General features: G+C 44.1%; 1 protein-coding gene across 5 annotated transcripts in view; it reads right to left on the reverse strand.

Moving 5' to 3' along the window:
* The window catches only part of TRIM55 (tripartite motif containing 55), a 114,481-nt gene that overhangs the window by 30,481 nt on the left and 56,246 nt on the right, over nucleotides 1-27,754 (reverse strand). For 2 of the 5 annotated variants that reach the window (XM_075584011.1, XM_075584014.1), the window contains exons 6-9: nucleotides 26,334-26,356; nucleotides 26,117-26,241; nucleotides 22,432-22,634; nucleotides 8,876-9,154 (exon numbers count right to left, since the gene is read on the reverse strand). In XM_075584011.1, the coding sequence (XP_075440126.1) occupies nucleotides 8,876-9,154; nucleotides 22,432-22,634; nucleotides 26,117-26,241; nucleotides 26,334-26,356 (630 nt within the window). Of the gene's footprint in view, nucleotides 1-5,073; nucleotides 5,165-8,875; nucleotides 9,155-22,431; nucleotides 22,635-26,116; nucleotides 26,242-26,333; nucleotides 26,357-27,754 lie in introns of all 5 variants that reach the window. The other 3 variants (XM_075584013.1, XM_075584012.1, XM_075584015.1) reach the window with 3 other exon arrangements.

Raw genomic sequence — 27,754 nt, forward strand, 5'->3', positions numbered from 1 at the left:
GTTGAAGAACAAACCTATCAGGTTTCTTAAGCTCTGTGCATGAATAACGTTAATACTGATTCTCTTCAAGGTATCACAACCTAAATAATGATTACAATAATATACACAAATCCAGAAAGAATTCAACTTGGCAGGTGGTTTCCAACAATAACAGAAGGTAAGGGATATGAATCCCATGTACTTCTTGTTATATTCTTTGGGGTGGCGGAGAATCCCTTATTATCACTTACAAACTTCTACAGTACTTGCATTGTTCTCTAAAATGCACCCAGAGGAAGGTATTTTATGATTACCCATGTGTTTTTTCTTCACAAATTCGTTATTTACTCTTAGACTCCTTGTCCATGGCCCTGGTGCTGCTGTAACTGAGTAAACGTGATGATTATAGCCCTGTTTAGGAGGAAAATATGGAGGAGAAGTATGGTACGTTAAGCATCAATGCTGTTGCTCATGCTGAAAAGAGCATCAAAACAATCTGCTTCCTGAAATCTCCTCTCCCCTAACAGTGATCGTACTGGTGGTGTTGGTACATCGGGCACTGGTATTGTTAGTGTTGGTAAGAGCATGGTTGTACCACTCCTGGACATAGTAGTGGAATACCTAATGGTAAGGGGGTAAGGGGAAACACTGGACTGTGCCCTGGGAAGTACCCCTCATAAAGCTTCTCTATTACCATACACACACGGGCAGGGCAGTAGGAACATAATACTGCTGCGGGTGCTAGTGCCTCTGGCACTGCTATTTTAGACGTTGTGCCACTAAAATAAATGAACTCTCAGAGTCTGTGTACATTTGTGAACCTCCTTCTCATCACAATCCGACTGTGATTCCCTTTCCCCCCTAATTCCACTCATAAAACAAAAAACTGTGAAAGAAAACAGAGTGAAGGGAAAGGGAAATGAAATAATATAAATAATATCAAATAGTGAACAGTGACTTAAAATAATAAAGAAATATAAATATGAATGATAATAACCAGTTAGATCTGCAATATTTGCAAAATATTAAAGTCATGTTACTTTGGGGTATAAACTTTATATTTAGCATTTTTCTGTTGGTAAAGAAAGGGAATTGCAGATTTGTAATGTTATTTGTTCTAAACACGAAGAAAATGATTCAAAATGTTACATTTTCAGCTGAAATGTTACATTTCAAACAAAATGTTACATTTAGCATTTTTCTGTTGGTAAAGAAAGGGAATTGCAGATTTGTAATGTTATTTGTTCTAAACACGAAGAAAATGATTCAAAATGTTACATTTTCTACTTACGTAGAAAACCTTTTTTATACATCCTTAAATGAAAAAGACAACATTGTACTCCATCTTATCAGAGAACGCCTTAATATTTGTATGGCGAGCAGGGCGGGTGCTTTGGGCCCCGTGCCTTCATGGGCCTCACACGCCCTCCTCCTCCTCCTCCTGTCGGCACCAGGATCCAAGTTCCGCCAAACTGGAAGGGGGAGCGGGAAGAAGGAGCTGGGGACTCCACGGACTGGCAGGACCACTTCTCACCCGTGTTGCATGACAACACAAGGTCACATGATGATGCATTGCCATGACAATGTGACATCAGAAGACGACGCGACACTGCAGGAGGAGGGCCACTCTGCAAAGAATCGCCCGTGTCAGCAAGCAAGTACCCCTGACTACTTCCATCGGAGGGATCCAACTGCCAGCATACAGCCTTGGGCCCAGCAAACTCTAAGGCCGGCTCTGGTTTATGAACAATTTCAAACATAGTTAACGCACTGCCTGCATGCTCCTAACACGGAGAAGCGCGGTGAAAAAAAAATAAAAAATAAAAAATAATATATATATATATATATATATATATATATATATATATATATATGTTGTATAGTTAATGCACTACTGAACATTACAGGAGGAAATCACACTCTAAAGCCGATTTCCTCCACTATAAATTCCTACTCTGCTCCTATAACACTGCCTTTTCCCTTGCCAAGCAAACCTACATCATCTTCTTTTCTCATACTAACTCTGTCCTCTAACCCTCAATGCCTATTTGCCAACTTTAGCTCCTTCCTCTGCCCAACTGCACCTTCACCTCCTTCCACCTCAAGACTCAAGACCTTGCCACCTACTTCACAGATAAGATTGAGTCCATCAGACATGAATTCTCTTCATGTCATGCGCCACATGCCACACCTCGCATGCCTAAATTCACCCTCCACTCATTTTCCCTTGTGACTGAAGAGGTCTCAGTGCTCCTCTCATCATCTCACCCTACATCCTGTCCCCTAGATCCGATTCCATCACCTCTCCTACACTCCCTCTCTGGCACAATAAGCTCCACCCTAACTCATCTTTAAAACTTCTCTATAATCTCTGGCACATTCACATCTTCCTTTAAACATGTACTCATCAGGCCCATTCTAAAGAAGCCCTCTCTTGATTCAGCCTTTCTGACAAACGTCCTCTCTCTCTTATCCTCTTTTGCTGAAATGTACTCCAGCCAATTGTATATAAACATTTGACTCACTTTTTCTCATCCAACTCCCTACTTGACTCTTTTTAATCTGGTTTCCACCCTCCAGACTGCACAGAGACAGCAAAAGTGGCCAACGACCTTCTCACAGCTAAATCTAATGATAAATTCTCCTTGCTAATTCTCCTGTATCTCTCTTCTGCCTTCAGCACTGTTGATCACCCCCTTCTCTTGCATGCTGTACACCCCATTGGCCTCAGTGATGCAGATGTCTCCTGGTTCAAGTCCTACCTATTCAACTGCTCTTTTACTGTTCCTTCTCTGGTGTCTCCTCCCATTTACTCCTTCTTTCTCTCTCAATTCCACAAGGCTCCGTCCTTGGCACTCTGCTCTTCTCACTCTATTCCTTGTCTCTCAGTGAACTAATAGAATCTATTGGCTTTCAGGATGATCTCTATACTCATGACACCCAACTCTGCCTCTCCTCTCCTGACCTCTCCCTCACTCTCTTGTCCTATGTCACCAACTGTCTCTCCACAATCTCCTCCTGGATGTCCCACTGCTACCTAGAAGTTAACGTGTCCAAAACAAAACTAATAATCTTTCCCCCTTCCACTGTCACCCCTAAACCCAAACTCTCTCTTGCTGTCAATAATACCACAATCTCATCAACACGCCAAATCCGCTGAAAGTGGTGTAACTACCGGCCAGGATGCCTGGGCACATCCTGGGGCCTCAGATCAGGGGGGGGGGGGGGAGGGAGGCAAAGGGAGTTTGGACCCTCCCTCCAGACCCTTAATGACCCACCCAAGTGGTTAAAGAGGTCCTGTGCTCTTAACCAAAGAAATAAAATTGATTGCCGGGGACAGAGCGGGACCTCTATCACACAGCAGCCGTCCTCCATGTCGTCACTGTGTTATCATGATGCTGTGACGTCATGACATCGCTCAGAAACTCCTTAAAATGTAGTTGACGTCATGACATCGCTCAGAAACTCCTTAAAATGTAGTTAAGCCACTGCCCACTTCCTAGGGCCATCTTTGCCTCTGTCCTTTCCTTCATTCCTCACATTCAAGTCCTAGAATCTCCACCTCTGAAATATTGCTAGGATATACCCTTTTCTCATTCATCATGCAACTAAAATCCTAATTTACTTATACTGTCCCGCCATGACTACTGCAACCTTCTCCTAATTGGCATTCCCGTCATCTAGCTGTCCCAACTTCAATCCATCTAAAATGCTTCAGACAGACTCATCTACCTCACTCATCGCTCCACTTATGCTGCTCCACTATGCAAATCCCTACATTGGCTATCCATGTCATCTAGCAGTACATTTAAAACCCAAGCTCTGACTTACAAAGCTCTCAACAATTCTGCCTCCCCTGTATCTCAGCCTTTGTCCCCAAAATACCTTTAAACGCCCCCCCCCCGTTCTGCTCACAACATTCGCCCCTCCTCCTGCCTTGTCACCTCCTCTAACTTCCAACAAGAAGACTTCTCCCATGCTGCCCCCTCTCTCTGGAGTTCAATACCACAAAACATCAGACTCTCCCCCATCTTTCAGACAATTAAAATATTCCAGAAAACTAACCTTTTTAGGAAAACCTATCTGAGTATCTGGCACACCCCTAACATCCTCCCTTCCCCACCTTCAACCCTATTGGTACCAACTGTGCGGCTCGACCAATCTCCCAGCCATATAACACCTCCTATACATCCCTACTGTACATCAAACCTTAAAGAGACCAGCTGTGCGGCTGGACCACCCGGAGTCATATTCCATCCCACAATGAGCAGCCGCCTTACCTTTTGTTTCAACATTGCACTTTATCCCTTCTAGATTGTAAGGTCTCACGAGCAGGGCTCTCGTTACCTTTTGTATCTGTTTGTCCCTATTCATACTGTTTATGTAATTGATGTCACTCTGTACCCCACTGCAAAATATGTTGGTACTTTACAAATAAACAGCAATAATAATAATAATTATATATATATATATATATATAAAATACATTTTTATTATTATTGATATATATATATATATATAGATTTGTGCAATTCGTGTAAATATATATATATATATAGATTTGTGCAATTCATGTAAATATATATATATATATATATATATATATATATATATATATATATATATTTACATGAATTGCACAAATCTATAGAAATATAGTTTTGAGACAATGGGCTAATTCTCTATCTGCTGAACTGGCCGTTTAAGCCCATAAACTTCAATAAGCAGCCCAGCCTGAGCTTTGGCAGATATAGAATAAGGCTCAAAGACTGGTTATAAGAAGAATAAATGTATTTAGTTCTAACTATTGGTTATTACAAGATATTCTGCCGTTTCAGTAAAAAGTGGTTCATTGGTACACAATGGACATAGAAAATGATCAGAGAGAAACCTCAGCTCATGGACCATTTCATTTAGTAACTAATACCTGCTTGATATTACAATGTGTATCGATGCCTACATTATTCTGCTCCCTGCCGCATGAATAAACCTTAGCTTTTAGTTATGGAAAGATTATACTTTTCAAACTAATTAGAAAGATGATGCACAGCTACATGAGGTGTTAGTAAATGGATAAAACAAAATAATTCCTACCCATAATAGTAAATATCATGTACTGAATCTGATTCCAGAGATGGTGCAGTATGATAAATAAAGCCAGAACTGACAAGCAGAATGCTAATTCCTGTGAGGAAATAAGAACAATGCTTCACCATTATTGTTCATATCATTTTGTGCTATAAGAATCAATGTATAGTTCTGGGGGTTTAACCCCTTGGCAGCCAAATCGTGCTGTACCACAAAGGATTAAAATGCATTATTGTTCATTTCAGGGAAGCTCTAATTTAAAATATTTAGGCCTGAGTACATCAAACTGCGATATACCAAATTTGTTACCGCTAAAAATAACACCCTTTTTGCAATGACTTCTAAAAATATCAGGACCAGCAGCAAAATAAGTAAATACAGCAATTTTACTCAATTTAAAGCCAGTCATAAAATTCCAATATTTATTGGTATCTGGTTAGGCCTATGCATATAATGTCAGTCTGGTGTTAGGCCTATGCATATACAGAAGAGACTGCGACTATTCTAACACAAACCAGTGGCAATCGCCAAAAAGACCCAGGTACACCAAGGTACATGCTGGGTACATACCTTAAACTTGCCTTAAACTAGACCCAGCATTTCTGCATTGATTAATGGCCCATCAGATTAACAGTGGGGGTCCCTGGCAGTCCCATTCAAACTGAATGGGACTGCCAAGGACCCCTGCTTTGTTAATCCTATGGGTCATTAGTCAATGCAGAAATGCCTTAAACTAGCCAGGTTACACCCAGCACATACCCAGAATGTAACCGGGCTAGTTTAAGGCAAGGTTTAGAATACTCGTGGTCTCGTCTGTAAAGTGAGTCTGGTGTTAGGCCTATGCATATAACATCAGTCTGGTGTTAGGCCTATGCATATAACATCAGTATGGTGTTAGGCCTATGCATACAATGTCAGTCTGGTGTTAGACCTATGCATATAATGTCTGTCTGGTGTTAGGCCTATGCATATAATGTCCGTCTGGTATTAGGCCTATGCATATAATGTCAGTCTGGTGTCAGGCCTATGCATATAATGTGAGTCTGGTGTTAGGCCTATGCATATAACATCAATCTGGTGTTAGGCCTATGTATATAACGTCAGTCTGGTGTTAGGCCTATGCATATAACGTCAGTCTGGTGTTAGGCCTATGCATACAATGTCAGTCTGGTGTTAGGCCTATGCATATAACGTGAGTCTGGTGTTAGGTCTATGCATGCAACGTGAGTCTGGTGTTAGGCCTATGTATATAGCGTGAATCTGGTGTTAGGCTTATACATATAACATGAGTCTGCCATTAGGCTTATACATATAACATGAGTCTGCCATTAGGCCTATGCATATAACATCAGTCTGGTGTTAGGCCTATGCATACAATGTCATTCTGACGTTAGGCCTATGCATACAATGTCAGTCTGGCGTTAGATCTATGCATATAATGTCAGTCTGGTGTTAGGCCTATGCATACAATGTCAGTCTGGCGTTAGACCTATGCATATAATGTCTGTCTGGTGTTAGGCCTATGCATATAATGTCCGTCTGGTATTAGGCCTATGCATATAATGTCAGTCTGGTGTCAGGCCTATGCATATAATGTGAGTCTGGTGTTAGGCCTATGCATATAACGTCAGTCTGGCGTTAGGCCTATGCATATAATGGCAGTTTGGCATTAGACCTATGCATATAACATCAGTCTGGTGTTAGGCCTATGCATACAATGTCTGTCTGGTGTTAGGCCTATGCATACAATGTCAGTCTGGCGTTAGACCTATGCATATAATGTCTGTCTGGTGTTAGGCCTATGCATATAATGTCCGTCTGGTATTAGGCCTATGCATATAATGTCAGTCTGGTGTCAGGCCTATGCATATAATATGAGTCTGGTGTTAGGCCTATGCATATAACGTCAGTCTGGCGTTAGGCCTATGCATATAATGGCAGTTTGGCATTAGACCTATGCATATAATGGCAGTTTGGCATTAGACCTATGCATATAATGGCAGTTTGGCATTAGACCTATGCATATAATGTCAGTCTGGTGTTAGGCCTATGCATACAATGTCAGTCTGGCGTTAGGCCTATGCATATAATGTCAGTCTGGTGGTAGGCCTATGCATATAATGTCAGTCTGGCGTTAGGCCTATTCATTATAATAGCCATTATGTACATAGGCTAGATAACCTAAACCAATATGAAATAGGTGGAATTTAGGTGAATTAACACTGGTGCATCGCCCTTCTAGCCACCTTTGGCTAATAGGGCTGAGGGCCATTTCTCTCTAAAACTGTGTGCTATATTAACTCTGTTTTAACGGAGCTTAATATCTACAGTAGGCCTTAAAGAGTCTCTTGTTAGAAATATGTCTCCATGTTTAACCTGGACAAGATTTTGTAATTTAAAGAGCATTTCTTGTATTGTGTCTCTTCTGAATCCTCTTTGATAACCAACATGGTCATCTCTACACATTTCTGTTCTTCCATAGGTCTCTCTTAAAGAAATTGCAAACTTAATTAAAATTTATTAAATAGTGAAACTAGACAAGGCAAGTCACTAAGAAATTATTTTACACGAGCTATTTCCATTTCCTAATGGTGTTTGGAGGATGCAAGAAGACTCTGGATGTATCTAACAATAATAACAGCTGTTTGCAGATGCCCACAACCAAACTATTCTTCATTCTCTAAACTGGAGAAACTTTATGGCTCTCTATATTAATTATATAATTCTTGAGTTAAATTCATGTAAGGAGAGGCATTTTATAGTCAATTGACTGTTTTTAGGTACATTATCAATATGAATTAGGGAAGCAGTAAAGTACACTTATTTGCATAAAAACTCTGCCAGGGCAGAGATGGCATAAGCTAGGGCCTCTGTGGCTAACAAAATGTAACAAACACAACGAGTTTATTAACAAGATTCTGCACATTTGATGCAGTTGCAAGCAGAAAATGAAGCAGTGCATCAAAGTAATGTCGCATTTGCCTTCTCACAGTGTGTAGCCACACTCAGTAAATTGCAATATATTGCAGCTAAGTTTTTAAAGGAAATTATTCAAAGTGGCATTGAACTTTAAGAAAACCAGGAGCTGAAAAGCAAGAACATAGCTTTCTGATTATGCTTTTCATAGCAGAACCTAATTGGGAAATGCAGTCATATGGTTCTCTTACTCGTTTTAAAGTAAAATATTATTGTCAATATATGTGTATATCGTAAATGTGACTATTGACAAAAGATTGTCATCTCTTTTAGAAACAAGTGTAAAATGAACAAGGGCATCAATAACTAAACATACAATAAAATGTGTATTAATCATTCATGGTATTTCTTTTTCATGTTCTCCCTGGGTATACGTAACTTTTACCTTATTTAGGGATACTTTTTGTACTTATCGGGGGTTACTTTTTGTAGTTTCTAAAATAAATAAATAAAAACACATTTACCCAACAATTAGCTAAGCCTACACATTGCCTTGGAGCACAGAGTATACTATGGGTCTCTAGGACACTGTGAGAGGTGATGCTGTGTGAATAAACTAATGTTCTACTCCATGTAAAAAGACAAACACAAACAAATAGAAGGAAACATTAATACAGCACGACATAGGAATGATAAAACAAAACAGATCAGCACATTCCATAAAGTGTATTTAAAAACGATAGGTTGCCCTTATTTTGTATTCCATTCAAGGTATTTCATATATTTATTTTTACAGCAGCAACTGCACACCTTTGTTTTTTTATTTATGGAAGGGGGTTATCCGTATTGTATGATAATTGCACACAAATGCAACATGGAGATGATCACTTACCTGTGGAGTATCTGCACGTGAGCTGGTTTCCTTACCAGTCACTGCTGCACTCTCTTTAGCTGTTGCTGAGTCTGCCTTCTTTACAGTCATTTCCTTTGACACTGAAGGACCTACTTTACCCAGACCATCACTGAACTCGACCTTGCTTGGGCTGGATGCGTGTCGCACTTGGTCCTTATACCAACTAGGGTAAAGCAAGGGATCAGAGGTTTCTGTTGCTGACAGCACTTGAATGTTAGACTCAGAAATCTGTTGCATACCACTTGGCTGAACCTTCCCCTTTATCAGGATAGATAAAGTTAAAAGAAATGTTATCTTCTGGTATGCAACCCATGGTCTTCTCTATGTGGTGCATATATTTAGATTTACATACTGAATAAGGATATTGCCTGTGGTGCAGACTGCACTCCAAAAAAAGAAAGAGTTACTGAATAGAATTACAGAATGTTAATGCAATAAAGAAGCATACAAGTATACACTCAAAACATATACTCACACTACATATACACTCACAATACATATATATTCACAATACATATACATTCACAAAAACATATACACACACAAAATATAATTCCTCGTTGTTTTCTTTACAAAGCAAGAAAGGTAGGTTTGCATTCTATAGAGTCTGTTTAATAGAAATAATATAGGAGAAAGAGACCTATTTTATCTATATCCATATTACAGTAACATGTTTCTCAGGGACCTCAGGTATCTCCATGTGTTGTATGTAGTAAGATAGGATCTCCCCCACCCCCTCTCCATATCTTCCTCTAACTCCCTCCCCTTCCTTATTCCCCCCTCCCTCTCTCGACCTCTCCCCTCTCTCTCCCTCTATATATCCCCAAACACTTCTTCCTACAACACCTGGGAAATACGTCCCTCATGACAGTGCACACGAATGCGGATGTTCAGAGTGGGAGCTTTTAGGAAATACTGCTTGCAGCACTTTCCTTCTGAATTTGGTCTCACTGGAGGCCTATGTATCCACTCTATTGTGCTTTAATGGAAGTAGTACGTGACAACGAAATCGCAGCTCTACATACATATCAATAAGTTGCAATGGCCCTTGTGGAATGCCCGTTAATGTTCAGTGGACACTCCAGCTGCTCAGCTGTGCAAGCCCGTTCAATACATATTTTTAGCCATCTTGCATGTCCTCTTCTTTAAAAAAAAAAAAAAAAAAAAAAAGGACAAACAGTATCAGATAATCTGGACCCTGCAGATTTATTAACATAATGCGTTAATGTTCTCACTCACTGTCTAAACAGGGAATTTTGTATTTTATATTACTATTGGGGCTGGGACGGAGGGAGAACACCATAATATCCTGATTCATATGAAAGGTTGAAACAACCTTAGGACAGACTAGAGGAACAGGTCTCATGGCTGATGCAATAACTGAGCCAGTTATCTGAAACTGATGAAGGGGTCGAACGGAAGAGAGGTCAAAGTGTCCAAAACTATATTCAAGTCCCAATCAGGCATGACAGCACGTAATCTAAGCCTACATGTTTCTACTGCCTTGAAAAACTGCGTACCATCTTTATTGAAAAAGAAAAAAAAAACAATTGTATTCACCCCAGACAAATTACACTATTAGCTTGTTGTGCTTGTTTCTCTCTTCTCTTTTTTCTAGAACATCTTTATTGTCAGCCAGCTTTGTTATAAGGATAGCCCCTACATTGAAACTTGAACATTGAGATTATTCAGGTTGAGGGCTTTCTCATAACCTCGCTCAATTATTTCTAGAATGCCCAGGATTTTAACTGCAGAAGGCTAATGCTTCTTTTCTTTATCCCAGGTAATGAAAGTAGACCTTACTCTTTAGTAGATGTTTGATGTGGAATGATTTCTGGTACATAACATGGTCTGGATTACTTGATACAAAATACCACTGTTCCTTAAATGTCGCATTTGAATCTAAGCCATCAAAACCAAAGATGGTAGGCTGGGGTGCCTGAATGGACCATGTATGACTATGTCTGGAAGAAGAGGGAGTCTCCAAAGGAAGTCTATTGACATCTTGATTAGATCTGTGAACCAGGATCTACTTGGCCAAAAGGGAGTATGTCAGTAGTATCTACATTCTCCAGTCTTATCTTCATGATCACTCTCTGACTAGCAGAAAAAAATTGTAGATTACCAAAAAATCCCAATAGAACAAAAACTGAGGCGCTTCCCAAATCGAATCAATAGAGACGTACAAGTGCCGTATATGAAATAGAATAAAATAAAATAAATATGTATTAATACTGGCCCTTGGTGGTTTGGTGCAGCTCTACCCGGTAGAGAACCTCCCTGGATCCTTGACGTAGGTGGTGGAACAGATGTGGGGAGCGCAAACCATAGAATAGAAAATGTACAGAACAATTGTCAGTAGAATAACTGTATTAGGAAATAAATGTCAAGCATGCAATCAACCATGCACAGGTGGGGGTAGTAAAAGGGAAACACAGAAATCTCTCTCACTATATTATAGTGTGTATTGGATATGTTACGGGTTTAGACACCCCATATGTGTTGGTTATACAGAGGGTTATACAAGTATATAACAGCATCTGTGTTTCCCTTTTACTACCCCCACCTGTACATGGTTGATTGCATGCTTGACATTTATTTCCTAATACAGTTATTCTACTGACAATTGTTCTGTACATTTTCTATTCTATGGTTTGCGCTCCCCACATCTGTTCTACCAAAAAATCCCACTAGATTGACATGGCCTCCAGATAAATTGCCCTTCAATTGAATCTTTGTGAGCAAAAGATTAGAAGATCTGCATTACTTTCTGTTGCCATGAGGGATACCGCTTACAACCCCTATCAGGACACCATCACGTTGAAAATGTCCATCTTCAGAGTAATTCTGTAGCGGTTACAACAATATGCAGAGATATTTGAATTCCCTGCAATATGTATTGCCTATGTACTGCTGCAGAGGCACCAGACTCCATTTTGTGCTCAGGGAAAGACAGAAGTAGTCAACATGATAGAGCGTAAGAAACATCAGCAATAAACATACTAAGAATAAGGCATACTGACTAAAGAAGCATGCTACTGTATTAACTTCCATAAATAGCATTTGGCTCTCAGCCAGAGCTCTGTTAGGTCAATTCCAGGTAAATCCAGAAAGAAGTCGGGACTTCCACTAAAGACATGCAGGCAATTCCTTCCTTGAGGCGCGTGCCCACACATGCACAGAAGATACTTCTAGACACAGACAATGCGTTTCTAGTATTATGTCCTAAGGCATCTGAGATGGGCCAGCTAGCCACCCCTCCCTGCAGCAGTGAGAGGATGTCCTGCGGTCGCACAGGAGATTGGTCGGGAGGAGGAAACGAGATGTCGCAGTTAACAGATTGTCTTGTGTTCCCCGGCAAGCAGCTGTGAACAGTGCAGACCTGGGAACTCCGGGATAGGGAGCCTGCTAGGGCAGCGGTGTGAGTGACCTGTAATAAAATCAGCACTAAAAGATGGAGAGAAGACCTACTACCCCTATAGTAGGATATAAGTGTAGCGGGTCCCCTTTCCTTACCTCCGGTGTGCGGGGGAACTGCTCCGCTCCTCTGGCAGCCCGAGAGTATGTTGCAGCGGTGGCCATTTTGGGAATTTCAGAACTACAACTCCCAGAAGCCTCAGGAGAAAGTTGCGACAGCCATCTTGGGATGGCTCAGCATGTAATGAAGCGGGACTACATGTCCCATAATCCCTGGGGGGTGGGGGGTGGGGGGCGGAACAGGATACAATGCTTATCCCAGCCAATAGGATGCCTGCAGCCTTTGGAGCAGGATATCCTCTGCGGACGGTGAGCCCACGAATGAGTCAGCAAGGAGCTTCTGGAGGGAGAGGAACTGTCGCAGGAGCAAGTAAGATCCTGGACTAGGCCAGTGTGTCTCCCCTAGACTCCAGTTAGGCCCCAATCCCTACAAAGAGTGATATTGTAGGGACTGCCGATAGCCAATGGGATTGCCCTGTAGCACGACCACAGTGGAACTCAGGACTTTGAGCGAGACACTATGGCTGGAGCTTGCACAACGTGGAGGATCTGGACCCTTAGGCAAGAGGGGATTGCTGTCGGAGGCCCCGCTGTGAGGGACCTGCTTCAGTATAATTTCGCAAGCTGCACCTGGGTACTGGAGTACCAAGGAAGGTACATAATGTGCACCATCAGACGAAGGGAGGGAAGCGCTGCCCTGGGACATACATTTGGGAAGGGTAGCTTTGTTGGACACCCGGTATATGTTCCCAAGCACCCTCAGGGTATTTGGGGCTAGCTACCACAGGGGTTCTATTACTATATTACTGTACTGTGTGACCTGTGTTTATTATTGTCTGAGTTATATTGTGGGACTCAACCCCGACAAATTTGTGAACCCCTAAGGGTACACACAAAAGAATCCCTATATATATGCACTCTACCTGTGTATAATAGTATATTTGGCCGCAAATGGCTGTAAGGTAAATACTTAGAACATCAATAGCAACTGAGAACTGAAGTGGTCCCAAAAGACCCCACTAATATATACAAAATGTAAAAATAATAACATTTTATTAACACATATACTAAATGACAAACACAATAGTGATAAAATGCAATGCAAATAAAATCCCCTTGGTTAAACCAGTCCTGCTGAGTGTTTGGTGTGTAAGGATGTAATGGGGGTGAGGTCTATGTAATCACTACACTAGGAAATGCTCTGAATTGGGCTGTCAAAGTGATATGAACCTCACATAAATGCCTGTGATGTTAGGACTCAAAGTGGTATCCTTATAACATCCGAAACAATAAAAGTACACGTGGCTGTATAATAATAGCGTGGGGTAGTACCTTCGCGGCGTCCCGTCAGGTAATACTACAAAATGCGCAAAGAATACCTATAATATGGTGTATACACACTTGATTAGAGGTCCCAGATAACTCAGATATGAGGACAGAGGCACTGCTGCAGAGTATCACATCAAATGTCAGTATAGCTCAATGCAAACAGTACCCAGCAGTGTATTACACATACATAATGCCTAGCTCAATGCGCAATAGTAGCAACCCAACAGTATAGCCAAAAGCAAATACACCAAATATCAAATTGTATCCGTATATGGTATGTGATACACAGTTGCAACTTGCACTTCCTTAGATGTGTGGGTTCAAAGGTATCCTATTGAACTCAAATGTATCCATAATGTTAATACAATCGGGACAACCATAAGAGATACCACAACACCAGTAAATGTAAGGAAAGGCTGACGCCACCGCTATATGACCCGTTTCCACAAAGTTCCGACTCCCACTCTGCTGGTCTGTTTCACCATGCGGACGTCAACGTCATGACGTCACTACTACCCGACGCGCGTTTCCCGTGAGCCTGTCACACTTCATCAGGGGAAGGAGGAGTCTCTAGTTGGTAAACCCCCGGTCTTATATATCCAGGGCAATTATGATTCCACTTAATTCAGTTGTCAATGATGATGCAGCATATAATAGATGTATTCCGTTGGGTATATGTCATTCATCAAGGTGCATATGTTTATGATGACAGATAATGCTTAGTACAGTATATCGATCTATAAACAAGGAGCTACACTTGTAACAATAAAGTGAATGATTATGTACAATGTGAATGTTTCAGCTGCCAAATAGGATATCACCATACTGGGATTGATGTATTCAAATTGAAGTAGTAAAGAGGGACAAACGGGCCAGATGAATAAGTATATTGGGAACGCTGGAAAAAATTATTTTCATTTTTATTATTATTATTATATAACCCCAAATGGACATGAATAATTTTGAATTAATGAATGAGATCAAATCAGTGATGTAGGAGTGGGTGCCCCTAGTTGTCCACCTCTAGAAGTCAATACGGACTAAACAGTGGTTATTCCCTATATACCAGGATCCCCTATAAGAGTAATCAAAAATAGTATCATATAGAGCACAATCCGTGAAAGATGAAAAATGGGTGATCAGCTGTTCATGATCCCAAGAATGGGGAATAAATAAATCCCTCATTGAGACCATGTGGGTTCAGGGTTTGTAATTTGAAAATCCATCTTGTTTCATGTTGCAACAATACCTGATCCCAATTCCCTTTACGTGGTCCTAATGGGACATGTTCAATACCGGTAAAGCGTAAAACGCCACTATCACCATTATGTGCTGTTATCACGTGGCGTGCTACTGGGGTGTCTAAGTTGTTCCTGATTGAGCCGATATGTTCAAGTATTCGCACTTTCAGTTGACGGTGGGTCTTTCCCACGTAAAGTTTACCAGATTTGCAATCCACCAGGTAGATAACTCCCTGAGTCAGGCAGTTCACAAAATCACGAATGGTAAAGGTCTTGGTCTTATCTGAATTACTAAATTCTTTAGTCTTTCTAATTGATTGGCAAGCCTTGCAACGGCCGCATGGGTAGCAGCCATTCGGTTTTGTCCCCAACCAAGTCCTAATGGGTACATTCTGAAAATGGCTGTGTACTAGGCGGTCACGAAGGTTTTTAGACCTTCGACTGACCATATTGGGGTTCTGTTTGAGGAGCACTGCTGAGATCCCTGTCCTCCAACAGTAAATACCAGTGTTTGTTCATTATATGACGGACAGAGGTCCACTGGTTACTGAAGGTGCCAATGAAAAAGATACTATTGTCATTGGTGTTTTTAGTAAGTTTATTTGTGAGGAGTTGTGCTCTTGGTGTGATCAATGCCCTGTGATATGCTTTCTTAATGTTGTTATTACTATACCCTCGTGATATGAAGCGAGCTTTCATATCTATTGATTTTTCTTTGAAATCATCAAGGGTCGTGCAGTTACGCTTTAAACTTAGAAATTGCCCTGTCGGTATATTTCTCACCACATGGGCAGGTTGTTGACTCTCAGCTCTCAATAGGCTGTTGGTTGATGCAGGTTGGCGGAATATAGATGTTTCTATATAACCCTCCCTATTTTTCGTAATTGTTAGGTCCAAAAAGTCTAGGTTCCTTATGATGCTGATAGGTGAGTTTAAGATTGTGATTGTTGATGTTTAATGCGTCAATAAACAATTTGAGTTGTATCTCTGTGCCCCTCCATAGGAGAAGCACAGCATCGACATATCTTGCCCACAAATCTATATGCTCAGTATGAGAAATCATATTGTCACTGAAGACCACCGTCTCCTCCCACCAACTTAAATACAGGTTGGCATATGTGGGCGTGACGTGGTCCCCATAGCAGTACCCCACACTTGTTGGTAATACTGTCCACCGAAGAGGAAATAATTCCTTGTTAGGGTGAATACTACCTTCATTATTATTAATGACATCTATATACTTATAGGTGAGTGGCAGACCCCTTTTTGGTTTATATTGTGGGACCACAGTAAAGACAAGATATATATATATATATATATATATATATACTAGCTGAGAGACCCGGCGTTGCCCGGGATGTAATGTTCCCGCTCCTCTCCCTCTCCTCTCTCCTCTCTCCTCCCCCCTCTCTCTGTTTGTCCCCCATTCACATCAATCCAGTCCCCCCCCTCCCTCCTTTACAGCTTCGTGCAGTGTGTGTGCATCAGTCATTGTGTGTGCTTCAGTCAGTCACTGTGTGTGCGCGCACGCGTCAGTGAGTGTGACGCAGAAACACAAACACACACACAGACTGACTGACTGACTGACACACACAGTCAGTGTGTGCGTGCGTGTGTGCGGCAGTCAGTGTTTGTGTGGGCGTCAGTAAGTGTGTGCGTGCGGCAGTCAGTCAGTGTGTGTGTGCGTGCGTCAGTCACTGTGTGTGTGTGTGGGGGGGGAGGGGTGTGTGCGCGTGCGTGCGTCAGTCAGTGTGCGTGTGTCAGTCAGTGTGCGTGTGTCAGTCAGTGTGCGTGTGTCAGTCAGTGTGCGTGTGTCAGTCAGTGTGCGTGTGTCAGTCAGTGTGCGTGTGTCAGTCAGTGTGTGTGTGTCAGTGTGTGTGTGTCAGTGTGCGTGTGTCAGTGTGCATGTGTCAGTGTGCGTGTGTCAGTGTGCGTGTGTCAGTCAGTCAGTCAGTGTGTGTGTTTGTGCGTCAGGGTGTGTGTGCGTGTGGCTGTCAGGGGTTGTGTGTGTGCGGCTGACAGGGGTTGTGTGCGTGCGTCAGTCAAAGGGCAGGCGCGGGGGGAGGGGTGTGAAGGGAAGGCGTGGGGGGGGTGAAGGGCAGGCGTGGGGGGCGGGGGTGAAGGGCAGGGGGCGGGGGTGAAGGGCAGGGGTAGGGGGTGGGGGTGAAGGGCAGGGGTAGGGGGCAGGGGTGAAGGGCAGGGGGCGGGGTGAAGGGCAGGGGTAGGGGGCGGGGGTAGGGGGCGGGGGTGAAGGACAGGGGTAGGGGGCGGGGGTGAAGGGCAGGGGTAGGGGGCGGGGGTGAAGGACAGGGGTAGGGGGCGGGGGTGAAGGACAGGGGTAGGGGCGGGGGTGAAGGTCAGGGGTAGGGGGCGGGGGTGAAGGGCAGGGGTAGGGGGCGGGGGTGAAGGTCAGGGGTAGGGGGCGGGGGTGAAGGTCAGGGGGTGGGGGTGAAGGGCAGGGGAGGGGGCGGGGGTGAAGGGCAGGGGTAGGGGGCGGGGGTGAAGTGCAGGGGTAGGGGGGGTGAAGGGCAGGGGTAGGGGGCGGGGGTGAAGGTCAGGGGTAGGGGGCGGGGGTGAAGGTCAGGGGTAGGGGGCGGGGGTGAAGGTCAGGGGTAGGGGGTGAAGGTCAGGGGTAGGGGGCGGGGGTGAAGGTCAGGGGGCGGGGGTGAAGGGCAGGGGTAGGGGGCGGGGGTGAAGGGCAGGGGTAGGGGGCGGGGGTGAAGGGCAGGGGTAGGGGGCGGGGGTGAAGTGCAGGGGTAGGGGGGGTGAAGGGCAGGGGTAGGGGGCGGGGGTGAAGGGCAGGGGTAGGGGGCGGGGGTGAAGGTCAGGGGTAGGGGGCGCGGGTGAAGGTCAGGGGTAGGGGGCGGGGGTGAAGGTCAGGGGGCGGGGGTGAAGGTCAGGGGGCGGGGGTGAAGGGCAGGGGTAGGGGGCGGGGGTGAAGGGCAGGGGTAGGGAGCAGGGGTGAAGGGCAGGGGTAGGGGGCGGGGGTGAAGGGCAGGGGTAGGGGGGGTGAAGGGCAGGGGTAGGGGGCAGGGGTGAAGGGCAGGGGTAGGGGGCGGGGGTGAAGGGCAGGGGTAGGGGGCGGGGGTGAAGTGCAGGGGTAGGGGGAGGTGAAGGGCAGGGGTAGAGGTGGTGAAGGGCAGGGGTAGGGGGAGGTGAAGGGCAGGGGTAGAGGTGGTGAAGGGCAGGGGTAGGGGGCGGGGGTGAAGTGCAGGGGTAGGGGGAGGTGAAGGGCAGGGGTAGAGGTGGTGAAGGGCAGGGGTAGGGGGCGGGGGGTGAAGGGCAGGGGTAGGGTGTGGGGGTGAAGGGCAGGGGTAGGGGGCAGGGATGAAGGGCAGGGGTAGGGGGTGGGGGTGAAGGGCAGGGGTAGGGAGCGGGGGTGAAGGGCAGGGGTAGGGGGCGGGGGTGAAGGGCAGGGGTAGGGGGGGTGAAGGGCAGGGGTAGGGGGAAGGGGTGAAGGGCAGGGGTAGGGGGCGGGGGTGAAGGGCAGGGGTAGGGGGCGGGGGTGAAGTGCAGGGGTAGGGGGAGGTGAAGGGCAGGGGTAGAGGTGGTGAAGGGCAGGGGTAGGGGGAGGTGAAGGGCAGGGGTAGAGGTGGTGAAGGGCAGGGGTAGGGGGCGGGGGTGAAGTGCAGGGGTAGGGGGAGGTGAAGGGCAGGGGTAGAGGTGGTGAAGGGCAGGGGTAGGGGGCGGGGGTGAAGGGCAGGGGTAGGGTGTGGGGGTGAAGGGCAGGGGTAGGGGGCAGGGGTGAAGGGCAGGGGTAGGGGGTGGGTGAAGGGCAGGGGGCGGGGGTGGGGTGAAGGGCAGGGGTGGGGTGAAGGGCAGGGGTAGGGGGGGTGAAGGGCAGGGGTAGGGGGGGTGAAGGGCAGGGGTAGGGGGAGGGTGAAGGGCAGGGGTAGGGGGGGTGAAGGGCAAGGGTAGGGGAGGGTGAAGGGCAGGGGTAGGGGGGGTGAAGGTCAGGGGTAGGGGGGTGAAGGTCAGGGGTAGGGGGGGTGAAGGTCAGGGGTAGGGGTGGGTGAAGGTCAGGGGTAGGGGGGGTGAAGGGCAAGGGGGGGTGAAGGGCAAGGGGGGGTGAAGGGCAGGGGTAGGGGGGTGAAGGGCAGGGGTAGGGGGGTGAAGGGCAAGGGGGGTGAAGGGCAAGGGGGGGTGAAGGGCAGGGGTAGGGGGGTGAAGGGCAGGGGTAGGGGGGGTGAAGGGCAGGGGTAGGGTGGGGGGTGAAGGGCAGGGGTAGGGTGAAGGGCAGGGGTAGGGGGGTGAAGGGCAGGGGGGTGAAGGGCAGGGGGGTGAAGGGCAGGGGTAGGGGGGGTGAAGGGCAGGGGTAGGGGGGGTGAACGGCAGGTGTAGGGGGGGTGAAGGGCAGGGGTAGGGGTGAAAGTGAGGCAGAAATTGTTGGCAGGAGTAAAATGTCCACACACACACACACAAACACACACAAACGACGGGAGTGAGAGGTGGTGGAGAGTGGGAATGGCGCATATCCGAGGAGGCTGTGTGTGTCAGTCAGTGTGCGTGTGTCAGTCAGTGTGCGTGTGTCAGTCAGTGTGCGTGTGTCAGTCAGTGTGCGTGTGTCAGTCAGTGTGCGTGTGTCAGTCAGTGTGCGTGTGTCAGTCAGTGTGCGTGTGTCAGTCAGTGTGCGTGTGTCAGTCAGTGTGCGTGTGTCAGTCAGTGTGCGTGTGTCAGTGTGCATGTGTCAGTCAGTGTGCCTGTGTCAGTCAGTGCGCATGTGTCAATCAGTGCGCGTGTGTCAGTCAGTGTGCGTGTGTCAGTCAGTGTGCGTGTATGTGTCAGTGTGCGTGTGTGTGTCAGTGTGCGTGTGTGTGTCAGTGTGCGTGTGTGTGTCAGTGTGCGTGTGTGTGTCAGTGTGCGTGTGTGTGTCAGTGTGCGTGTGTCAGTGTGCGTGTGTCAGTGTGCGTGTGTCAGTCAGTCAGTCAGTGTGTGTGTGTGTGCGTCAGGGTGTGTGTGCTTGTGGCTGTCAGGGGTTGTGTGCGTGTGGCTGTCAGGGGTTGTGTGCGTGTGGCTGTCAGGGGTTGTGTGTGCGTGTGGCTGTCAGGGGTTGTGTGTGTGTGCGGCTGACAGGGTTTGTGTGCGTGCGTCAGTCAAAGGGCAGGCGCGGGGGAGGGGTGTGAAGGGCAGGCGTGGGGGGTGTGAAGGGCAGGCGTGGGGGGTGTGAAGGGCAGGGGTAGGGGGGGTGAAGGGCAGGGGTAGGGGGGGTGAAGGGCAGGGGTAGGGGGGGTGAAGGGCAGGGGTAGAGGTGGTGAAGGGCAGGGGTAGGGGGGTGAAGGGCAGTGGTAGGGGCGGGGGTGAAGGGCAGGGGTAGGGGGCGGCGGTGAAGGACATGATATTAATTGTTTTTTGTTGTTGTCTGTAATTGGAAAAACAAAGATGGCTGTGGCATCACCCAATCAAAAGCATGATCCTACCACAGGGTATCTGGTACTTGTTGTCCTAATACATTGACATCAATTTAGTGAACATCAGTTGAGTGTCTATATTGTGCTTCTTACATAGTGTTAATCTACATAACAGACCTACAATTGTGCACATTTTCATGGGAATTTAGGGAAATATATAAGATATGAGGAAAAATGAAAGGGGTCTCTTTTTTACTGAACACGGTGCATATATGTATTTTTATAAAAAAAAATTAAAAATTAGAAAAGGAGCAGCGGGTTACTGCATTAATAAAGTCTCCAAATAAAATTAAAAGGAGACAAATTTGAAGTGTCTACTTCATTCTTACTTTTCTTAAATATAACAGGACATCATATCAAATCTAATGCATCGACTTTTTCACAGGAAAAAATGAGCTTCCAAAAGGCTGTTAGAGAGGCTTTTTTTTTACTGTACTGCACCCCTTAGTGAATTAGGCATTTTGTTCACTGCTTTTTAATTACTGTGTTCATAGTCCTATCAAATCCCTTGTCCCTGAGAGATTCTAGCTCCTCCAAGATTAGCTATTCATTTAAAGAGTGCTTGAGCTATCTGTGCATATAATAAAGAATTAGATGTGTATAAAACGTGATTAAACACGTTTGTGTTGTTGTATCTATTTTTTTTGCCAAACATAAAAAAAAGGGAAGTTCCTTACTTTTTATGCACGTGGTAAAAGACTGAAAAGTAATCTTTATATCAGCTGCACATCATTAATAGAACCATTCTAATTAGAGAGGTGCCAATTTCTTGGCGTTTACGTTGCAAAGTTTTTTAACAAAGTTGCATGTTCACAAATGGGTTTAGGCAAAGATACATACAGCTCAACCCCGTTATAACGCGATCCGTTACAACGCGGATCTGCTTATAACGCGACGCACGGGTGGCTCCCGATTTTCGTATTCATGAATACTTTACAACACTATTATTGGTATCTTAAATACTTTATTGTACAATGCATATAATTGTACATTATTTCTAACGCGATCCGCTTATAGCGCGATGTGATTCTTTGGACCCCAAGCACAGCGTTATAACGGGTTGAGCTGTATACAATATGCAAAAACGTTAAGGATTTTGCTGCAAGGGTTCATGACTTTTGCTGTAATTATGCAGATAGGAAAATATACAGTACTGTATATAGAAACAGTTCAGCAACCACTCCTGTTTGCATTGATGCCTGTGTTTCCTCATCCTCATTGGGTACTTGTAATACTAAGCTGAGCTCACTAACCCTCATGTATTGTGAGGGTAGGGTGTACTGGATATGGATGCCATTGCACACTCAGAGGCTGAAGCCAGTTGGTTCATACAAAGGATCCGTCTCCTCTTCAGTGTCAGTCAATAATACAAATAGGATAAAGTATCTGTAGTTTAAATTTAGTATGGGTTGAACTTGATGGACATATGTCTTTTTTCAACCTCATCTATTATGTAACTTTGTAACTATGTAACCATATTCAGCAGCACGTTGTAGATTGCAAATGCCTTATGCTGAATTGGGAACTGTACTTCATACAGTGAATTTTCTCCCCCTTTCTTTATCTTAATGTTACAATTGATATGATTTTTACAGAGAGATGATTACATTGGAAGATGGGGATAACTGATGTCCAGCAATCTCTAATGCAGATACTATGCTCCCTAAGTGATTTTTCTATATAAATACACATATGTTTTATTATACAGATTAGGACATGAATTACATACTTTTTGAATTTGTGGAAACATTTGGATTTTTACAAACTATTCGTTTTGGCAGGTACTTATAAAGACTTATCATCATGACTTTGAATGTGCGTCAGTTCCTAATTTCTCTAGGTACATTTTCATGAGCATTAACTCTCTCTCTCTCTCAATGTGTTGTGTATATTTTGTAGTCGTTTTCAAGCACAACATAAGGAAAGTCCTGTTATACTACAATAAGCCACCTGTTTTTTTTCTGGTTTTAAATTTGACCTGCTTTAACCAACCTTCATGGTATTTCTAACATCGATATTTACCTCTTTAGAGCAAAACGAAGTTATTTACTGAATACAATGCTACAGGAAATGTAATTACCTGAGAAGAAGAAGATGCAGGAGCTGGCTGGTTTATTTCCTGGGATGGTGTTATTTCTGCGGGTGTACTAATGGGCTCAGTGATAGGCTGAGATTTCTTGGACACTCTCTCTACCGTTTCTTCTTCGCCAGAAGATTCTGTGTGAGGCTCTTCTGAATCTTCACCTTCTCCTGTTTCCTCCTCCTCCTCCTCCTCCTCATCTTCTAATTATCAAGAGAGCACAATGAAATGTAAACAATTTAATCCCAATTTTGCCCTGCGCACATAAACTTGGATTTGAGTGATAGGAGGAAAGGAATGCATATATTATTATGGAATCATTTTGCATATTTGTCCATAGTTTGACCCTTTAGTTTTTTAAACCCCTTCAGATGATAAACCTCTAAAGCAAATCATCAGCATCAAATGTAAGAAACCAGATTGCCAAGCCCCAAGCAAACAAGAAAACTGTATCCAATAAAGCCTTCATTGCCTTAATAGAGTGTTTTTCAACCTTTGTTTGGTTAAGGATCCCTATAATCATACTGTGAAATTCTATGGAACCCCAACCCACTCTAATAGCGCGTTTGAGATCAGGTGCATTGTAAGGAACCCCAATCCTCTCTAATAGCGTGTCAGAGATCAGATGCATTGTAAGGAACCCCAACCCTCTCTAATATCGCGTCTGAGATCAGATGCATTGTAAGGAATCCCAACCCTCTCTAATATCACGTCTGAGATCAGATGCATTGTAAGGAACCCCAACCCTCTAATAGAGCGTCTGAGATCAGATGCATTGTAAGGAACCCCAACCCTCTAATAGAGCGTCTGAGATCAGATGCATTGTAAGGAACCCCAACCTTCTCTAATACCACGTCTGAGATCAGATGCATTGTAAGGAACCCCAACCCTCTAATAGAGCGTCTGAGATCAGATGCATTTCTCTGTGTCTTTAAGTGTTGAATCATATTTACATTTTTTAAATCAAGCGGAAAATTAAAGAGATGGAGTTTCCAACATAAGATATATAAAATGCGTATTTTTCAAAAGAATACATAAAACTAGTACTTTTGAAGCTTATGATTAGACATGTGTAGCATCTGGGATTCCTGGGAAATTTCTGAGATTCCCAGGTTTTAAGCCTGCCCCTCCCCACTTCCCTAGTTTGCAAGTCCCTCATTCTGCTGGATATAGACCCACTGTGGTCTTTCTCCCTCCTAATAGAGGTAAATGAGAATTTTAATCTTAATAGAGGTATATTAGTATTGTATCTGGTAGTGTTAGGTCTTGCGAACAGGTGTCTGCCTTGTCGTGGCTCGCAAGCTTACAACACTTTGGCCAAAGGGTTAAACTAAATGACCCTATTTCAAGAGAATATATAAGTATTTTACTGTGTATTTCTGTCATGTTGGATGTAGCATTGGGCTTCTCTGCCGTCTGTTGTATACATATGCCACGCTCAATAGCACTCCATTTTGACACATATGCATATATATATTTTGTGGGGGCTCAGGAGTTCCCAAAAAGAGCTTGCTGGGGTTCTGTGTTTTGTTAACCCATTCTCAGCTGTTCCAGCTGGTGGAGGTTGGTGGCTCCTCCTTCCCAGGTTTTAAGCCCGCCCCTCCCCACTTCCCTAGTTTGCAAGTCCCTCATTCTGCTGGATATAGACCCACTGTGGTCTTTCTCCCTCCTAATAGAGGTAAATGAGAATTTTAATCCTAATAGAGATATATTAGTATTGTATCTGGTAGTGTTAGGACTTGCGAACTGGTGTCTGCCTTGTCGTGGCTCGCAAGCTTACAACGCTTTGGCCAAAGGGTTAAACTAAATGACCCTATTTCAAGAGAATATATAAATATTTTACTGTGTATTTCTGTCATGTTGGATGTAGCATTGGGCTTCTCTGTCGTCTGTTGGAAATTTCTGAGATACCATATTTAAATTGGCTTATTTGCATATTTAGATGAGTGTATTTCCCAGGTATACCAGGTGTACACCGTCTCTCCCCACCTTTAAGTTAAACCTTAAATTTCACCTCTTAAATGAAACTCTCCAATAGCCTAGACCAGGAATGCGCAAACGTTTGCAGCTGCGTCCCCCTTCTGCTGCCCCCGGTGCTCGCGTTCCCCTTACCTCTGTTCCCGGCGTCAAATCTTGCCGGGGAGTCATGTGACATCACGTCACATGACCCCGCAATGTCATTTGATGCCGTGACGACGCGGCAACGTAGCCGTCTGAATCTCGGTAAGTTGAGGTTGCAGAGGCCTCAAACGATCCCCCGGCATTTAATTTAAATGCCATGGGGAAGAGCGTGGGGCCTCTGCACCGCCACCTCCCCCTCCCCCCCCCCTAGAAAAATCTCTCCCCTCCTGGCCGAGAATAATGGTTACTGTCCCAAACCCATAGTTACTTCTACCAATGACTGCTAAGCACTTCACTTATTCCCTCACCTGCTAAGTCTGTAAGTTTCCCATCACACTACTTAGACTGTAAGCTCTTCGGGGCAGGGATTTCCTTTCCTATTGTCTGATCTTATTTGCACTTATTGTACTATAATTCTCTGTACTGTCCAGTATTCTCGATCTTGTAAAGCGCTAAGTACAGCTGTGGGCGCTATTTAAATAAATAGAATGTTCGGTACTGTATAACTCACATACTGTATACAGGACATGCTGAGCCATACACCGGCATGATAAGACTTGAGAGTTATACAGTAAGTGATCTTGTCAGAAGCAAGTTACACAAATCTTCAATAGCAGCAACCATTTGTGCACCGCATATTGTTATGCTGTGGTAGCCCAAAGCACAGATCCACAAGGCTCTATAAAGTCCCATAACGTGACATTACTTAGAACAGGAACAGACGTTATGCTCACTGAGGTTTACAGGAATGGCCGTTATTGTACCATAACATTACATTATCTTCCAATAACATGACGCTAAGTATGTCTTAGAATTAATCAGATCCAGAACCTGAAATAGGTCTTTGTCAAGTTGAGAAACAGAGGGGAAGGCAACAAAGCTGGGGAATGATGCTCTGTTAGCTAAATTATATGAAATGGTGGCATTACACGAATTCAAGCACTGCAAAAACCCAATTATGGTGTCTGGATCTGAGTAATGCCAAGTAATATCCTGGTGGATAAGCAATGTTATGATAACACCTTATTTGCAACTCACTGTCACTAATGGCCGTTACCCTGTAGTTAACACAATGTTCTTTATGGGAGAAATGTTGAATTCACTTTATGTTATTAACCTTTGAAGATACAGTATACTGTTAGTGTTAACATGGAGTTAAGTTAGGTTAACATCAAGGTAAGTAACAGAGCTTTCTGGATCCGGGCATTAGTTGGGAGGAGGCGAATGAGACCTTTAGCATAGGATAATGGTTAGGCAATCAAACCCTAAAAGGATTGTGAATCTTCCCATGATGCAAAGCAAATCCTGCACCTCATTTCTAAAATAAATAGACCCATTGAAAGTAATGGGATTCTTTTTTTGATTGATCTTGTACAGTGTTTGCTTAAGTTTTGACCCCGGAGACTTTGCTGCATCTCCTCCAAAATGTCTTTGAAAACAGACCCAATATAAGGTAGCTATACAATTATTATAGAAAAGTACATTTCATTTTCAAGTGTTTATCATAAAACTGTAAGTTTGAAATATCAGGACAAATAGGTTTTTATATTATACTATAACATACCTCTAAAAAAGTCTATTTCTCGTATTATTTTTTCTTCTCTATTGAGGTCTACTGTAAAATGATTCATGTTTTCATATCCAGACTCAATTTTTTCCATCAGAAATCCTCTGGATGCTTCTGTGATTCTATAATAGACAATATCAGCAGTTGAATTTACATGTTAAACTGCATACTGTATGTTTCTGCATCTCATAATAAAGGAAAATATGCCACTTACTTTTGCAGCAATGCTTTAGAATTCTGGAAAAAAAAGGGTAAAAAATGATAATTATTGATTGACTTCTCACACGGAAATTACCAATTATTTTAAACTGCTGAAAATTGACAAAATCAGCGGTTCCAAATATCCACCTATAAAAAAACTTGCAAATAATAATATTATTTTGTTATGATATTTTTCCATTACCGAACCCATATTATTTTTTCGTTCTGTAATTCTCTTAATTGTCAATGAAGATTGCCACCAATATCCTATGGGATTTTATTTTGAACGTTAGTTTATTCTCTTCATAGTTTTTATATGCAGTATTTTGTTTACTCTTTTTGATTGGTTATTTTTCAGATGTGTCTTGTGTTTTGAGGAATGGTCAGAGGAATTTGTCACACTTACTCTTTTGCATGTATCAGATACAGCCAGGCAACAGTTTTGTTTTAAAATGTTGTATTTGACACGTTGGCAAAGCACCCCTGTTTAGTGCGAAACGCAGAGGAACAAGGAAAAACTCAGGCGCTAAACTCTGTGGGGAGTAGGTGGGGAGATGAGATGTGGAGTAATCAAATGGGATGAATATTACCGTGGCAGCTGGAAACTCACGATGAACTAGTGATTCTACAAAGAGAAGCCACAGGCTGGATGTGGCAATTTTGCTGCTCAAACACTCTTAGGGGTCTATCCTAGATCCTTAGATAAGGAGATAAACGGAAAGGGAGGGGGGAGTAAAGGAATCGGTCAGCAAATGGACATGGATGTAATATGTTCACTCAGTGAGTACAACAGAGTGCCCACCCCTGATGCAATAAACCGGGTGAACAAAGAGAGCAATCCTCAGCACAGGATTCCCGTGCTGAGGATTGCTCTCTGTGTTCACCCGGTGAACATATTACATCCATGTCCATTTGCTGATCCATTCCTTTGCTCCCCCCTCCCTTTCCGTTTATCTGCTTTTAGTGCGAAACGCGTCTGAGGATTTGCTGTCCTTTTTACTTATGGCATTGCCTAAAAAAAAAATCCTCATTTTTGTTTTCTCAGGTCTGCCTGCCTTTCCCTTTTGTGCTGAGCTCTGTTTTTTCTCTTGTGTGTGATCGTCTCTCGTTTCCCAACTCCCTGTGGACTATCAATTGTGAGTAGTTTTTCCTCTGCTTTCCTCACAACTACGCCTTATCACCTGCACAATCTGCTGACTCTGCTACCGCTTATTACCTGATATGGGGCGGACTTACCTTTACCCGTGGGCACAGTGATTGGTTGTCGGACGGAGGGAAGGTCACGTTCCGGTACCCTTAGTAGCTTTGTGTTTGAGCTCATGCGGTGCATATTGACTTTATGTGGCTAGCTGTCAGTGATTACATAGGAATTGGATGTCTTAATAAAGGGGTGCGCAAACTTGGTGGCACAGGATTTTGTTGGGGGGGCGCGGC

The sequence above is a fragment of the Ascaphus truei genome, chromosome 2 (assembly GCF_040206685.1).
Source record: "Ascaphus truei isolate aAscTru1 chromosome 2, aAscTru1.hap1, whole genome shotgun sequence".
NCBI lineage: Eukaryota > Metazoa > Chordata > Amphibia > Anura > Ascaphidae > Ascaphus > Ascaphus truei.